We start from the raw sequence: 15,471 nt of genomic DNA, 5'->3' as shown, positions 1-15,471 counted from the left end.
TTACCCTCCCGCAGCCAAGGCTCCACTGGAGCAAAGATGGCCCGGGCGCTGGGGATGGCTCTGTGGCCTCTGCCTCAGGCGCTAGAGTGGCTCTGGTCGCAACATGGCGATGCCCAGGATGGGCAGAGCATCGCCCCCTGGTGGGCAGAGCATCGCCCCTGGTGGGCGTGCCGGGTGGATCCCGGTTGGGCGCATGCGGGAGTCTGTCTGACTGTCTCTCCCTGTTTCCAGCTTCAGAAAAATGAAAAAAAAAAAAAATACACTATAAATTCTAAGGTAACCACCTATATAACAAAAGAAAGTTATATTTAACAAAGGAGATTAAATGGAATGACAAAACACATTCATGTAATCCAAAAAAAGGCAGAAAAAGAAAAAAGGAATAGAAAAAATATAAAACAAATAGCAGGATAATAAACTTGATTGTAAACATTATTATATTAAATGTAAATGGTAAAGATATTCTAATTAAAAGAGAGAAATGATTAGATTGCTGGTAATTTGCCTAATTCTCCTTGGTTATATAAATTTCAATATTAGTACTTGCTTATCTACACTTGATCTTAGCCAAAAGGCCGAGAAGTGATGTATTTGCTTATCTAATGAATACTTAATTTATTTTTGTTCAGTGGGGACAAGCATTTGGTGTTGGAGATACCTCCTCAAACAGACTGTCTATAGTTTCTCCTCACATTATCCTTAACTTATGGTACTGAATGTAGATAAATAAATAAAAAATTAGAAAAGAGTGTAAAAGTGGTTGGGAAAAGGAATTTGATTCTTCCCTGAATACGCAGAAACAACACAATGGTATAAAAGTGATTAACACTGTTTGAGGAAAGCCAAAGCCCCAAGCGACTTTCTATTCCCATCCTGAGGAAGTGGCCCAAGCATATATGACTGAAGGCAGTCGCATCCAGAGAAGGCTCAAAACCATGAAGCGTGGCCCAGCTGGAGCTTTCTGCAGGTCAGGAATCAGACACAGCAGATTGTGTGGTGTTATGTCTCAGAAAGGGCAAGAGAAATCGAATCTGTTTTGCAAAACTAAATAATAAAATTGTGTACTGTATTTTGCTGGTTAGTTTCTCATGCATGATGTAATGTTTCTGCTTAATAAATGGGATAGCTGATCTCTCCAAGGCACCTGAATCCAGGAGAGATTGGGGTCCTCCACTTGCAGTATTGTTGCTACCTCATTCCTTTGTGGCTCCTCTTCATGAGATCCTGAATATAACAACAAATGGCACCTGAACAGGGAACATGAGGAGGAAATAAGTCTTCAAGACTGCTTCTAATTTTCAGCCCAAAGGAACCAAAGGGATTCATGTGGACAGGTAAGTCCCTACTCTGGGATAGTGGAGCAATTGGGAATTCCCCATCAGGTGACTACAAAGTCTATGCCTATTCGCAGTTGCTTAAGAGATTGTTACATAGTCCCGAAGTCAAAGTTAAGAAAGAAACTTTACACGAACTATGGTATTTAGTTAGAAGGCACTGTTATTGGTTTACCACCACAGGAAAAAACTTACTTAATTACGACAGTGGAGATTAGTAATGAAGTCTCTCTGGAGAGCTCATCAGAGTGGAGAAATCATTCCTTTAAAAGGCTGGTTCGATGGTAGTGGGTTATCAGAACTTATTAACTTGTTTTCTGCTCAGCTGGATTTGGGGTGGAGGAGGGGTCTCAGCATGGTCAACCTAAACTGCCAGTTGTAGCACTATAGAATTTGAGAATGGATAGGAGACTCGGGTATTAGGAAAGTTATAGCTTTTTCCGGTTATGGTCTGATTTTCTTTAATGTTTTAGATACAATCCTCTGAACTATCATTTTGTTTCTTTCTTATTCTTTGCCTAAAAACTTAGACGGGGACTCCTGATGGATCCAATTACAAAATCTCTCAGTGGCTGTGAGTTGTTTTTTGTCTTGGAGAGATTTTGATTAGTCCCATCCATCCTTAGTCTCTGTCAGAAAATGCCCTAAGATTAGGCAGGTATCTTTCTAGTCTGATTGTGTTCTGAAATTCTGGGTTTCTCTCTGGTTTGTCTGGTTTGCCTGATTCCAGTTTGTTTAGTTTTTGTTTGATGTTGTCTAAAATGTAATTTTTAAGGTCTGAATTAAGTTCTTGCATGAAAAAATTGAAAATGTCTGCTCTTATATTGAAAAAATAGTTTCATCTCTACATTTTGCTTTAAAATTGGAACTTGTAAAGAGCACTCATTTAAATTTAAATGGAATGGAATGTGAATCCTTAAGACTTGCTAATTTGGTTAGTGCATTGTAAGATATATTCAGTTAGAAGTCAAATAGTAATTCAAGTATTAGGATTAATCAAAGTTATGTGTTATACTTGTGTTTTGTGCTAAAAATTGTCTTGTTTGTGTGTAAAGATGTGCTCAGATATGTGAAACAAAGAAATTAAGCAAAATTAAGCGGGGCCCTAATAAGTCATTTCAAAAATTTATCTCAAGTGCTTCAGGCAGTTGGCTGCTTGTCAGGCCACATCCTGCAAAAAGAGTGACTTAACATTCTGACACAGAGGTTCAACATAGTACTAATCCTTTCAAAACTGACTAAGATAACTGGCCTCTGCCTCCTCCTTCTGTTGTTGGGAGATGTTAGCTTGGACTGTTCTTTCAAGAGCGAAATATTTACAATTTATAACTTGGTGGGAGAATCAGGCTCATAATCAAGCTAATTGGAATGCTAACGCTAACCCTCCTGTTAATATTGATATTACACAAGATGAGTTTTTTGAACAGGGACAGTTTGCTGAATTACAACAGCAATGTGGGCAAAATAGGGGGGCAAGGATTTGCTCTTATCTCCACAGATATGGGAAACCAGTGGATACCTTCCAGAAAATTGAAGCCTTGGCATGAGTTGGAAGTGAAAGAGAGGGAGATTTAACATCTTTGAGCCATCAGAAGAAGAAATAGAGAGACCAAGCCTAGAGCCAAAGGTTATCGGAGAAGTGAAGGTGAAGATAACAGCAACACAAAAAGCTGAACAGCCCACTTATGGGCAACTGAAGAAACTTACCCAGGCAGGAGGCAGAAAATGTTTTAATTGGGACTAAGACTCCAAAAACATCCTCTGTTTCTGGCAACATTGGTTGTTGTGTCTATAACAGTAAACGGAACTATTTTTATTGGATTTATATTTCTAATCCTCCTTTAAATAGACCTGTTCATTGGAAAGACACCCCTTTTTTCTGTTTATGTTAATAATTGTTTGGCTTCCATGACCATTTGACAGCCGTGGACCCTTAAGGCCTGAAGAGGAAGGACAGGTTACATCAAATTATACTATGGGCTCAGATGGATTACTCATTTGTATAGGTGCAGGAGAACATTGCTTAAAGATAAAATCACATGGTTGATTATCTACTATACAAAATGGGTCACATCACCTTATTCTATATATATTACAAGGGTGGACCTGTATGTTCATGATTGGTCCTGTGTTCTGGAATGAATCAATTAATCTCATTACCTGTGTGAATTGTCCTTTTTATACATGTCTCGATTCCTCTATTAATTACATATAATCAATCTGTTGATTCTGTTGTCTATACTTAAAGCCAGAACAGGAGTCTGGATCCCTGTTCAGATGCAGAGACAATGGCAAAACTCGCCTGAAATATATTTAATAGATAAGGCTCTAAAAAAGATATAAATGACACTTGCAGAGAAAAGTTGAAATTGCTTTCTAGCACACCTTTATTAAGTAGTATTTTCTGTATTCAATTATCTGAACTAAACTGTTAAACATTTGCAATTATTAGGAGCTTCTACAATAAGCGCATTAATTGCCATTGTTGTTTTATGTTTTTGTATTTGCTTAGTCTGAAGAAAGAGTAGAACTGACTTGTGTCGTTCTGGAGGACAAGCCTCCTTGTATACCATAATGTTGCAGATTGAGTTTAAGAAAAAGAGGGGAGATGTTGGAGGAAAGCCAAAGCACCGAGTGACTTTCTGTTCCCATCCTGAGGATGTGAAGGTTGAGCCCAAGCATATATGACTGAAGGCAGTCGCGTCCAGAGAAGGCTCAAGACCGTGATGCTTAGCCCACCTGGAGCTTTCTGCAGGTCAAGAATCAGACACAGCAGATTGTGTGATGTTATGTCTCAGAAAGGGCAAGAGAAATCGAATCAGTTTTGCAAAACTAAATAATAAAATTGTGTACTGTATTTTGCTGGTTAGTTTCTCATGCAGATGTCATGTTTCTGCTTAATAAATGGGATAGCTGATCTCTCCAAGGCACCTGAATCCAGGAGAGATTGGGGTCCTCCACTTGCAGTATTGTTGCTGCCTCATTCCTTTGTGGCTCATCTTCATGAGATCCTGAATACAAAAACAAACACAGTGACTACAGCTTGTACCATTTTAATTACAACAATAAATAATTTCCCACACTTGCTACAACATATTAAAAGACTTACTAAACCATTGGCCATTTGTAATTAAAAGTGGAGCGGCATCTATGAGATCTCCTGACAAATCTACTGTGTGCATTTACCATTTCCCAGTTTTCTCCCTCAGTTAGGTCAATGGGTCTCAATTTGGGCCAATTTTTCTCCCATGGGGCATTTGACAGTGTGAAAATGTTCTTTGGTTGTTACAACACAGGTGGGGACTGGCATCAAGTGTGTAGAGGCCAGGAATGCTGCTTAACTTTCTACAATGCACATGGCTGCACCCATAACAACAAATCACATAAATCAAAAAAAGTCAATATAGTGCCTTGGTTGAGAGACCCTGAACTTGGGTGACCAGTTCATCCCAGTTTGCCCAGGACTTTCCAAATTTTAACACTGAAAGTCTAGTGTCTCAGAAAATTTCCTACTCTCAAGTAAACAGTAAGATTGATCATTCTATCCTAGCTACTATTATTAGAAAAGCAGTCTGTATAAAAATAATTGTTCCTTTGGTATGAATATTTGGTCTTCTATTGTAATGGAATACCAATCATAATCAGCACGAATATGAAATGAGCATATATTTTGTCCAGTGTTAAGCCAAGTATATTACTTGTGTGATCTCTTTTAATCACTTTAACAATTGCATGAATTATTATTACTTCCATTTATAATTGATAAAATATAAGGTTATAGAATTTACATAAATTATTGAAAATTACACATCTGGTTATGATAGAATTAGGATTATAAAACAAGAACTATCTTGTGTATAATGAATATAGTAAGCATATTCTTGCTTTGAAAAATTGGAAATACTTTTTTTACACTGTGCCAACCACATAGCATAGCTTTATTTATAGTGATTATTGTCAGAATAAAAAATTAAGCAAAATTATATTTTATATAAATACGGCTTTCATTTTCTAAGTTGCTGGTTACAAAAGTACAAGTACAATCTTTTTTTTTTTTTAAAATAAGTATAGAAATTAAAACCAAAGTGTAATTCTGGTGGCTGAGGCCAGGAAGTTTTACATTGGATTCAGTTAGATGGTAGAAAAACTGTGGAGCTGGAAAGGGTTGGCCCATTCCATTTAATAAAGTCTCACAATGGTGGACAAGCACACAGGCAGGGGAAACTGCCTCTCAGGCAAACAAATCACAAAATGGCCCATCACAGAGGCAGGCAGGCAATCCACTCATCCACAATCCCCAATCTCTCTGGAGTGCAAGCATTCATAGCCTTATATAGGCCGTACACATGTGTGCTGCTACACACCCATGCACCAATCAGGCGAAGTGCTTGCAGCTGGTAACCCCACGGGTAAGCCTAACAGAGCTGCCTCACATTCCACCCCTTTAGGGTTGCTTGCCTCACAATAGGTACATTACATACATTCCAAAATGACCGTTACAAAGGTGCCCTTCACAATGTCTCCCTGAGCACTCTGCCCAGGGAGGTAACTGGAGGCCCACCTCCAACTCCTCACCACATATTGCCAACAAGGCCACCCATCTTAGGTGGGGGGCCTGTACAGTCCAGGGCCATGTCCATTGAAACCAAAAATGTCCTTAGTGCGTCTCTGCAACTGGGTTAGAGCAGCTTCCTGGTGCAGGAGGGTGTCCATCAGAGCTGCCCCTCCCCATTCAGGGCCTCTTATACTGTCCAAGGTGGCATGTCCATCCAACAAGGGAGCTGGTGTCCCCCTTAGGTTGCAGTCCAAGAGTCAGTCCATGATAGACAGCCCAGTTATCTGTACAAATCACCAAGGTAAAGCTCCATTACAGGAAACTAGGTTCACATAGGGCCTCAGGCCTCCCCCCATCCCTGCCATCACAGCAGCTCACTGCCCCAAGGAAGAGCACATGGCAACAGTGGCCTACCTCTCCACCTCTGCTCCAGAGAGTATGGTGCCATCCACCCTACTCCCCATAATCTCAGCAAACCTACCAGGGGCTCAATAGGTACTCTTCGCTACTGGGTTTTTACCTTTTGGACGACCACTGGCCAAGCTCTGAGTGTGTAGATGGCAGCTTCAGCCCAAGCCTCCTCATCCTCAGAAGAGGAGCTGGAAATGCCCGCTCCCGCTAACTCAGAGCCACTCTGCCAGCACAGCTCCATCTTCAGCTCTTGCAGCTGCTGGCTCCTGGTCTGAAGCTGAACCTGCAGTTGGTCCTCCAACAGCTGCCGCTGCCAACATTCATCTTCCAGGACAAACTGCAACTCATGAACCTATTCAGCCTCCTCCAGCGCTGGCGCAAGTTCAAACTGTTGCTGCCGCTGGGTCCACACTCACCCTGGAGCTCTCGACCTCGGGCTACCTCTTGTACAGAGCTCTTGGTTTCCTCTCAAAGGGCTTTAAAAAACAGCCAGCCCACGATCTCCAAAAGGACAGACATGGGGAGCCATAACAATGACAAGTCCTCTACCCCACCTCTCTAAGGGTGGCTGTGGCTCCATACCCATCTGCTCCGAATCCTGCTGGCTATGCCATATGTAATGCTGGTGGCTGAGGCCAGGCAGGTTCACAGTGGATTTGGGCAGATGGTAGAAAAACTGCGGAGCTGGAAAGGGTTGGGCCATTCTTTTTAATAAAGTATCACAAAGGTGGACAAGCACACAGGCAGGGGAAACTGTCTCTCAGGCAAACAAACAGCAAAATGGCCCCTCACAGCAGCAGGCTAGCAGGCTGGCTGGCTGGCTGGCAGGCAGGCAGGCAATCCACACATCCACGATCTCCAACCTCTCTCCAGTGCAAGCACCCATAGCCTTATATAGGCCATACAACTTCATGCTGCTACGCTGGTAACCCCACGAGCAAGCCTAACACAGCTGTCCCACACAAAGAGATTTGCTCTAACTGGTTATGTGATCTGAGTGAATTACTTTATGTTAGTAATGGGGGGGATTTCAAACTTAATAGGTTAACATTTCTGAAGTGCCATGTAGAGCACTGAGCCTGTTCATGAAATTTTATAAGTGGTAGCTGTAATGAGCAATGTGAGAAATTGCTTGATTTGAATGACATAGATTAGGTTATTGCTGACATTAGTAGGGGACGAGAAAGGAAGAGAGAAACAATGGGAATATCCTAACAGTTATAGTCTAGTATAATGAAAAGACTTTGGAGTCAGAAAGGATTTGTGGAACTCCACCTTATTTACTTAGATATGATATGGAAAGGTAACATTTATCTCCTATGAAATGAGGGAAATAGTGCTCTTTCCTGAACATTGTAAAGATTATAATGACATATCATATTCATCCCATACATCTTCCCATTATTTTTAAAAAGAAAAAGAAATAAACAACTCTATTCTTTGAACAGTGTTTTCAAATAGTTAAAGCAGGCTGAAAATCAAATACTCCATTACAAATACTACTTTGAATGACATTCAGTGATGGAAATGAAATATCTATTTTGCCTGTAGCCAGCAGTCAGATAGCCAATTAAACAGGTGCAGTTCTATTTTCTGTTATTTGCATGGGGGAAGGCATGGCTCCTACTGTAAAGATGCATTCAGAGCTGCATTCAGAGCTGCAATGTAATTAAAATGACTAAATTATAATGCACTGAAGATAACCACTAAATAGACAAGTGTGGGTAAAGTCTGCTTTTGTTTTCTTTAGGGCAACAGTACACTTAACACAGAAAAACGCCGGTAGGAGCCTGTAATTCTGTAATGAGTGAAATGACCCTTGTGAGGAAGGGATACAAAAGTAGGGGATTGATTGTGGAAGAATTACTATCCAAGCTTGGTAAGCTCCTTGGTCAAAGTAAGATGAAACTCTCCTTCTCTGAATAAGATTGTTCCATGTTTGTGGGGAACAAGAGGTGGAGTAAGTGCATGATGTAAAAGTACAGAGGCATGCCACCTAAGTCAATTCAAAGCAAACAGAAATTTCCTTGTTGAGCGCTCAGAGAAGAAAGGACAGCCAGGGACTAAATTGAGAGTATATTCCTTTGTGTTTGTGAAGATTTACCCATATATCCCTCCAAATTTTCTTTCATTTTCTATCTCCCCCTTGGTTGGATGTCAAGGCAATCTGACTACTCCCTTCTCTTGTGTTTTCATACAAGTTATAGAGAGAAACAATTACGAAACCTGCAAATCAAACAGGTGGTGCTAGGAAATGAGAAGGTAGTTCTGAAATGTGATTGCTTTCTGCTGAGGTCCTTCCAATTTCACAGACACCAGGTGACACAAGTGGATTCAGAGTTACAATAATTGTTTAAGTAGGTAATTGTGGGGGCCATTCGGATATTACATATGACTAAAATATGATCAGTTAAAAAGAAGTAAAACTATCAGCAGAAAGCCAATAAAAATGTTGACTCACAAGCAGATACAAGTTTTGTGGGGCTCAATGTTTATGTTATTTTGGGCCCTTTATATACCCATTAAATACAAACAATGAATATTAAAAGAACAAAATTACAGCAAGTAACTTTTGAGACTGAGAGCCTTTTTCCTTCGAATTCTGAATTTCTTTAGACAATTTCCAGAAATCCCCACTCAGAAGTGTTTGCTGATAGCAATCCTAGCTTCTCCTCAGTACTTGAGGGGAACCATCCAACAACTTCTAGGACAACCCAGGGGCTCTTGCAAATGAGGCCTGGTTATTAAGCTTCGTTGGTAGCATCCTCTGCCTACAAGACCTTCCCGCTGTAACTTATTTTACCTTGTTTGAGAAGCCTAAAGTTACCGTGAAACATAAACAACAGAAACTTTCCATCTAATGCTTGTTATTTCACTGAAAACCTCACACACTTATCATCCTTCGACCTCCGCCTTGCAGCTTGTACCACCAGTCTTTGGTTTTACAGGTACCGGGATGGTGTCCAGCTAGGTCTCGGGCTACTCCCACAGCCTGAACCCGCGGGGACCGCACTCCGCGGGGGGCTGGGGGATAGGGGGTGGGCTGCGCGCCCGAGGGCGAGCCTGGGCCGCGCCTCCCGCTGATTGGCCGGGCCCGGCCCCTGGGGGCGGGCTCTGCCCCGCACTGGCCCGGCTCGGGGTGGCTATATTGGCACCGTTCCTGCTGGGTCGAGTCGCTTCCTCGCGCGGAGCTGAACCTAAGCAGAGGGCTTCTGAGGGCGGTGCTGGCGCAGGAAGCTGAGCGAGGCTGCCCAGAGCGAGGAGGGGGCTGAGGAGTTGCAGTGCGATGAAGCAGCGGCTCAGGGAGCGGAGGCTGGCGGTGTGGCGAGACCGGCCGGCCCGGGGCCGGGGCTGCTGCTCCGGAGGTTGCTGAGGCGCCGCGGCGGCCAGCGCGGAGAGCGGCGAGCGCGAAGGAGGAGAGGCAGCGGAACGCGGGGGTAGCCGGCTAGCTGGGGTTGGCCTCCCGGGTTGGGATCTCCCGGGTGGAACCATGCGGGTGGCCAAGTGGCTGACGGGGCTGCTCTACCAGCTCTCGCTCTTCATCACCAGGTCTTGGGAAGTTCACTTTCACCCCAGGCAAGGTAAGGTCACCGCGCGGCGCCTTCAGCGGCGAGGTGGGGGCTTGGGGCCCGAATGGGACAGCCGAACGCAGTGGGGGGAGTAAGCAGCTTAGCCCGTTGTGGGGACACTGGCTGTGCGGGAGCTTCTGAGACCCCGGGATTGGTCGGCCTCCCAAGCATCCCGGGAGGTTGTGGCTGCTTCACGTTTCAAGGATTCGTGCGCGGGGGACTGGACTCCCTCCCGGGACCACGCGGTGGGGGCGCGTGTGGCAGGGTGGCGCGTGCGCCCGTATTGGACGGGTTGGCGGCGACAGGGAAGGGACGAGTGATGGGGAAAGGAGGTGGGCTGCTCAGGGTCAGGGGTGTCAGGGTCTGTGCTTGGCGAGGGTGGGACAAGTCGGGGTGTGGGAAAGCAGAGCACTCAGAGCGCACGTGTGTGTATGCGCGCGCTCGCCATCCTGTGTGCATTTGTCGCGCCCCGGGGTGTATCGGGACTTGGGACCTTGGATCTTTGGCGGGGATGTTTGGTTGAAGAAGTTTAGGGTTGGGAGTTGGAAACACGTGTGTGTGTGGGTGGGGGTGGGGGCTCAATGGCCATATCGCTGTGGTTGCAGAAGCGCTGGTGAAGACACTGGCCTCGTACGAAGTGGTGACCCCCGCGCGGGTCAATGAGTTCGGCGAAGTGTTCCCTCAGAGCCATCACTTCAGTCGGAGGAAGCGCAGCTCCGAGGCGCTGGAGCCCACGCCGTTCAGGACCCACTACCGAATCAGCGCCTACGGGCAGCTATTCCTGCTTAACCTGAGCGCGGACGCGGCCTTTCTGGCCGCCGGCTACACGGAGGTGCACTTGGGAGCCCCCGAGCGCGGGGCAGAGGAAGGCAACGCGGCACCCCCAGACCTGCGCCACTGCTTCTACCGCGGCCAGGTCAATGCTCGGGAGGATCACACAGCGGTCTTCAGCCTCTGTGGAGGCCTGGTAAGCTTCCTTGGGTCCTTATGACTTCCTTGGGATCCAGTCAAGGGCTCCGTTCAGGCAGCCAGCCATGCAGTGGGTTTTTCTGAATTGGTGTTTGGTGATCCAAGAAATAGGAGTGGGTCGTTGAAGGGATTAACACCTAGATGAACCCAAGCCAGAGGCCACTCCTTCCTGTAGTGAGCGCATTGGAAAGAACAGCATGTCTACCTGCTGGGCAAAATGGACCCTACTGTGAAGAGCCCAGTGATGCCTGAAAGTGTCAAACAGAGGCTATGTTACTAAGTTAGGGAGGGGCCCAAGCCCTCTGCTGGAGTGAAGTTGGTTTCCCTTAGACACATCCATTCCTGACCATCTGTTGAAGCTGAACCCCTTGCATTTACTTAATTTGTTCCTTGATTTTAGGATGATAGAAAGAAAAGAATGAAGAGACATATCACGAAAAGGGAGAGTTGATTTTCCATAGTATGTGGATGGTCACTGATCTGTGAAGTACAGCATAGGGAAGAATTTGAATCTGTCTGTTTAAAAGACATTCCATTTGAAAATGTAGTCGAGTATCTACACTGGCTTGGTGCCAGCAAATGGTCATTTGAATTACAAGAGTAAAAGATGGAGACTTTGTTTAAAAAAGAAAAAAAACATCTTATCATGGAGAGAGGAAATTAAATAAAACACAGAATCCAGTATTTTGTTCCTCTCCCTCTAAAACAGGTTGTAAATCTTTTTGCCATAAAGTTCTTCAGCAGTCTGGAGAGAACCCAAGGTAGATAACATTTCTATTAAAACATATGAGCTCACTTCATCATTGATTTTTCTATAATTCCATGTTCAGGAAGAGACAACAACTAAGACTTTGGTTACAGTATTCTGGTGTTCTCAAGTAGTTTAGTTTTTTAAGCAAATTTTAGAGGAACAGTTGCAGAGCATCAATACTGTCTATTCTTTGATTAAGTAAAAAAATTGATAATAGTTCTCACCAGGCTACTGTACATGTAATACTTTCTCTCAGGTTAATTGATGTAAGATGTCTTCATGGGTGTGAATGTTGGTTATTACTGAGTAAATTTGGGAAGTCTCTTTGACTTTTTTCTGTTATCTTGAGCTATATTTACATGAAATGCCTTCAGTTTTCTTTCTGTTGTGGATGAATGTAAAATGTTTGCAACATCAGAATGGCAGAAGCACACTAATACATATTTACATGGCTAACTATATATGTATATATATGTATATATGTATACTACACACACACATATATAAATGGAAAGAAAAATACTCTTTCATAGAACCTTTCAAAATGTTTAATTTATCTGAGAAATTCTATATTTCCAAAAATTTATCATGGTCAGTATTTTTTAAATTGAATTTATTGGGGTGACAATGGTTAATAAAACCTCACATGTTTCAAGTGTACAATTCTATAAGACATCATCTGCATATGGCATTATGTGCTCACCACCTAAAATCAGGTCTCTTTCCAGCACCATTTATCCCTCACTTTGCCGTCTTCCGTCTTCCATCTTCCACCTTCCCCACTTGCCTTTTTCCTCTGGCGATCACTATATTGTTGTTGGAGTTTTTCTTTTTTTTTCTTTGCTTAATCACTTTACCTTTTTCACCCAGTCCCCCAACCCCCTGCCCTTCTGACAGCTGTTAGTCTGTTCTCTGTATATATAATTGTTTCTATTTTGTTAACTTTTTTCATTGGATTCCACATATGAGTAAAATCATATATACTTGTCTTTCTCTGACTGGCTTATTTCACTTAGCATAATGATCTTCAGGTCCATCCATTCATCGCAAAAGGCAACAATTCCTTTTTTTTAATTGTGTGTAGTATTCCTTTGTGTAAATGTACTACAGCTTTTTTATCCACTTATTTACTGATGGGCTGGGCACTTGGGTTGTTTCCAGATCTTGGCTAATGTAAACAATGCTGCAATGAACATCAGGGTGCATATATTATTTTGTTTTTTCTTATTGCCCAATTGCTTTGGCTAGGACTTCAGTACTCCATGGAGTACAAGTGGTTAAAGCAGACATCCCTGTCTTATTCTCAATCTTATGGGAAAAGCTTTTAGTTTTTGCCCATTGATTATGATATTGGCTGTGGGTTTGTCATACATGGCTTTTGTTATGTTGAGGTATGTTCTCTCTATTCCTACTTTGCTGAGAGTTTGTATCATAAATGGGTGCTAGATTTTATTAAATAATTTTTCTGCGTCTATTGATATGGTCATGTGATTTTTATCCTTCATTTTGCTTATATGATGTATCACATTAATTGATTTGTAGATATTGTACCAACCTTGCATGCCTGTAATAAATCCCACTTGGTCATGGTGTATGATCTTTTTAATGTATTGCTGGATCTGGTTTGCTAATATTTTGTTGAGGACTTTAACATCTATGTTTATCTGGGATATTGACCTATAATTTTTTTTTATAGTGTCTTTATCTGGTTTTGGAATTATGATAATGCTGGCTTCATACAATGAGTTCAGGAGTCTTCCCACCCTTGAATTTTTAAAATAGTTTGAGAAGTATAGGTGTTCTTTTTGAATGTTTGGTAAAGATTGCCGGTGAAGCCATCTGGTCCAGGACTTGTCTTTGTTGGGAGATTTTTGATTAGTGCTTTGATTTCATTAGTTGTAATCAGTCTATTCAGCTTTTCTGATTCTTCCTGATTTCATTCTAGAAGATTGCATGTTTCTAGGAATTTATCCATTTTGTACAAAATGTCCAATTTGTTGCCATATAGTTTCTTACTTTCCTTTGTATGTCTATGGTATTAGTTGTTACTACTTCTCTTTCATTTCTGATTTTATTAATATTAGTCCTCTCTCTTTTTTCTTTGAGTCTGGTTAAAGATGCATCAATTTTATTTTTCAAAGAACTAGCTCATAGTTTTTTTCTTTCTTTTTTTAATCTCTCTGTCATTTATTTCTGCTCTAATCTTTATTATTTCCTTCCTTCTACTTACTCTGGGCTTTGTTGTTCTTTTCCTGGTTTTAGGTTTAGGGTTAGATTGTTTATTTGAGATTTTTCTTGCTATTTGAGGTGTGCCTGTAATAAATGCTGTGAACTTCCTTATCAGGACCGCTTTGGCTGTGTTCCATAGATTTTTGGGTTGTTTTGTTCTCATTTTCATTTGTTTCCAGGTATCTTTTGATTTTTTCCTTGATCTCCTCGTTAAGCCACTCATTGTTTAGTAACATCTTATTTAACCTCCCTGTCTTTGTGTGTTTTTCAGTTTGTTTTTTTTTCTTGTGATTGATTTCTTGTTTCATGCTATTATGGTCAGAGAAGATGCTTGATATAATTTCAGTCTTTTAAAATTTATTGAGACTTAAATCTGTTTGTGTTAAAATTCGCTACTATATTACTGTCAATCTCTTCCTTATGTCCAGCAAGATTACTTTATTTAGTTGCTCCTATGTTGGGTACATATATGTCTATAAGTGTTATAGCCTCTTGTTGGATTGTCCTTCTTTGTCTCTTGCGATGGCCTTGACTTTGAAGTCTGTTTTGTCTAATACAGTTATTGTTACCCAGATTATTTTCTTTTCATTTCCATTTGCATGGAATGTCTTTTTTCTTCCCTTTACTTTTAGCCTGTGTGTATCTTTTCTTCTGAGGTGGGTCTCTTGTAGACAGCATATATATGGGTATGTTTTCTTATCTATTTAGCTATCCTATGTCTTTTGATTGGAGTATTTAATCTGTTTACATTTAAATTTTTTGTTGATAGGTACTTATTTATTGCCATTTTACTTTTTATACCCGTGTTCCTTTATTTATTTTTTTCCTTCTTCTTCTTAAATAAGGACCATTAACATTTCTTGTGATACTGGTTTGGTGGTAATAAATTGCTTTAGTTTTTTTATTTTGTTGTGTGGGACGCTCTTTATTCTGCCTTCAATTTTAAATGATAACCTTGCTAGATAAAAAAGTCTTGATTGTAGGACCTTGTTTGTCATCACTCTGAATATTTAATTCTAGTTGCTTCTGGTCTGAAGTATTTCTGTTGAGAAATCAACTGACAGTATTATGGGAGCTCTCTTGTAGTTAACTGTCTTTTTCTTGTTGCTGTTAAGTTTCTCTCTTTAGCTTTAACCTTTTCCATTTTAATTATGAAATGTCTTGGTGTGGGAATCATTGAGTTCATCTTGTTTCTCTGTGATTCTTGGACTGGTGTGTTTTTTTTCCTTCACTAAGTTAGGGAAATTTTCAGCTATTATTTCTTTACACAGTTTCTTGATCCCTTGCTCATGCTCTTCTCCTTCTGGTATCCCTATAATATGGATGTTGTTATGCTTGATGTCCCAGAGGTTCCTTAGACTTTTCTTATTAAAAAAAAATCATTCTGATGGGGTGTTTTCTGTTATCTTGTCCTCTGAATTATTGATTTGATCCTCTGCTTCATCTAACCTGCTATTGATTCCTTTCAGTGTATTCTTCATTCCAGATAATGGATTCTTCATTTCTGACTGTTTCTTTTTTATGGTTTCTATGTTCTTTTTATGCTTACTATCTCTTTAAGTTCTCACTGAGATCATTCATTCTTCCTTTAAGGTTTGTGAACATTTTCATAGCCATTGTTTATAACTCTGTATCTGGCCTGACCAGGCGATG

The 15,471-nt window shown here is 41.5% G+C and overlaps 1 protein-coding gene across 1 annotated transcript in view; it reads left to right on the top strand.

Annotated features, from left to right (window-relative positions):
- Positions 1–9,543: 9,543 nt before the first annotated feature.
- ADAMTS20 (ADAM metallopeptidase with thrombospondin type 1 motif 20) overlaps positions 9,544–15,471 on the top strand; it is a 202,543-nt gene continuing 196,615 nt past the window's right edge. Inside the window, exons 1-2 of the mRNA XM_066365793.1 lie at positions 9,544–9,881; positions 10,475–10,836. Of these exons, the coding sequence (XP_066221890.1) occupies positions 9,791–9,881; positions 10,475–10,836 (453 nt within the window). The 5' untranslated portion in view covers positions 9,544–9,790. The remainder of the gene's footprint in view (positions 9,882–10,474; positions 10,837–15,471) is intronic.

Source organism: Saccopteryx leptura, chromosome 2 (assembly GCF_036850995.1).
Source record: "Saccopteryx leptura isolate mSacLep1 chromosome 2, mSacLep1_pri_phased_curated, whole genome shotgun sequence".
Classification (NCBI taxonomy): Eukaryota; Metazoa; Chordata; class Mammalia; order Chiroptera; family Emballonuridae; genus Saccopteryx; species Saccopteryx leptura.
The sequence above is the reverse complement of the archived record's forward strand: the minus strand, read 5'-3'. Positions and strand labels throughout refer to the sequence as shown.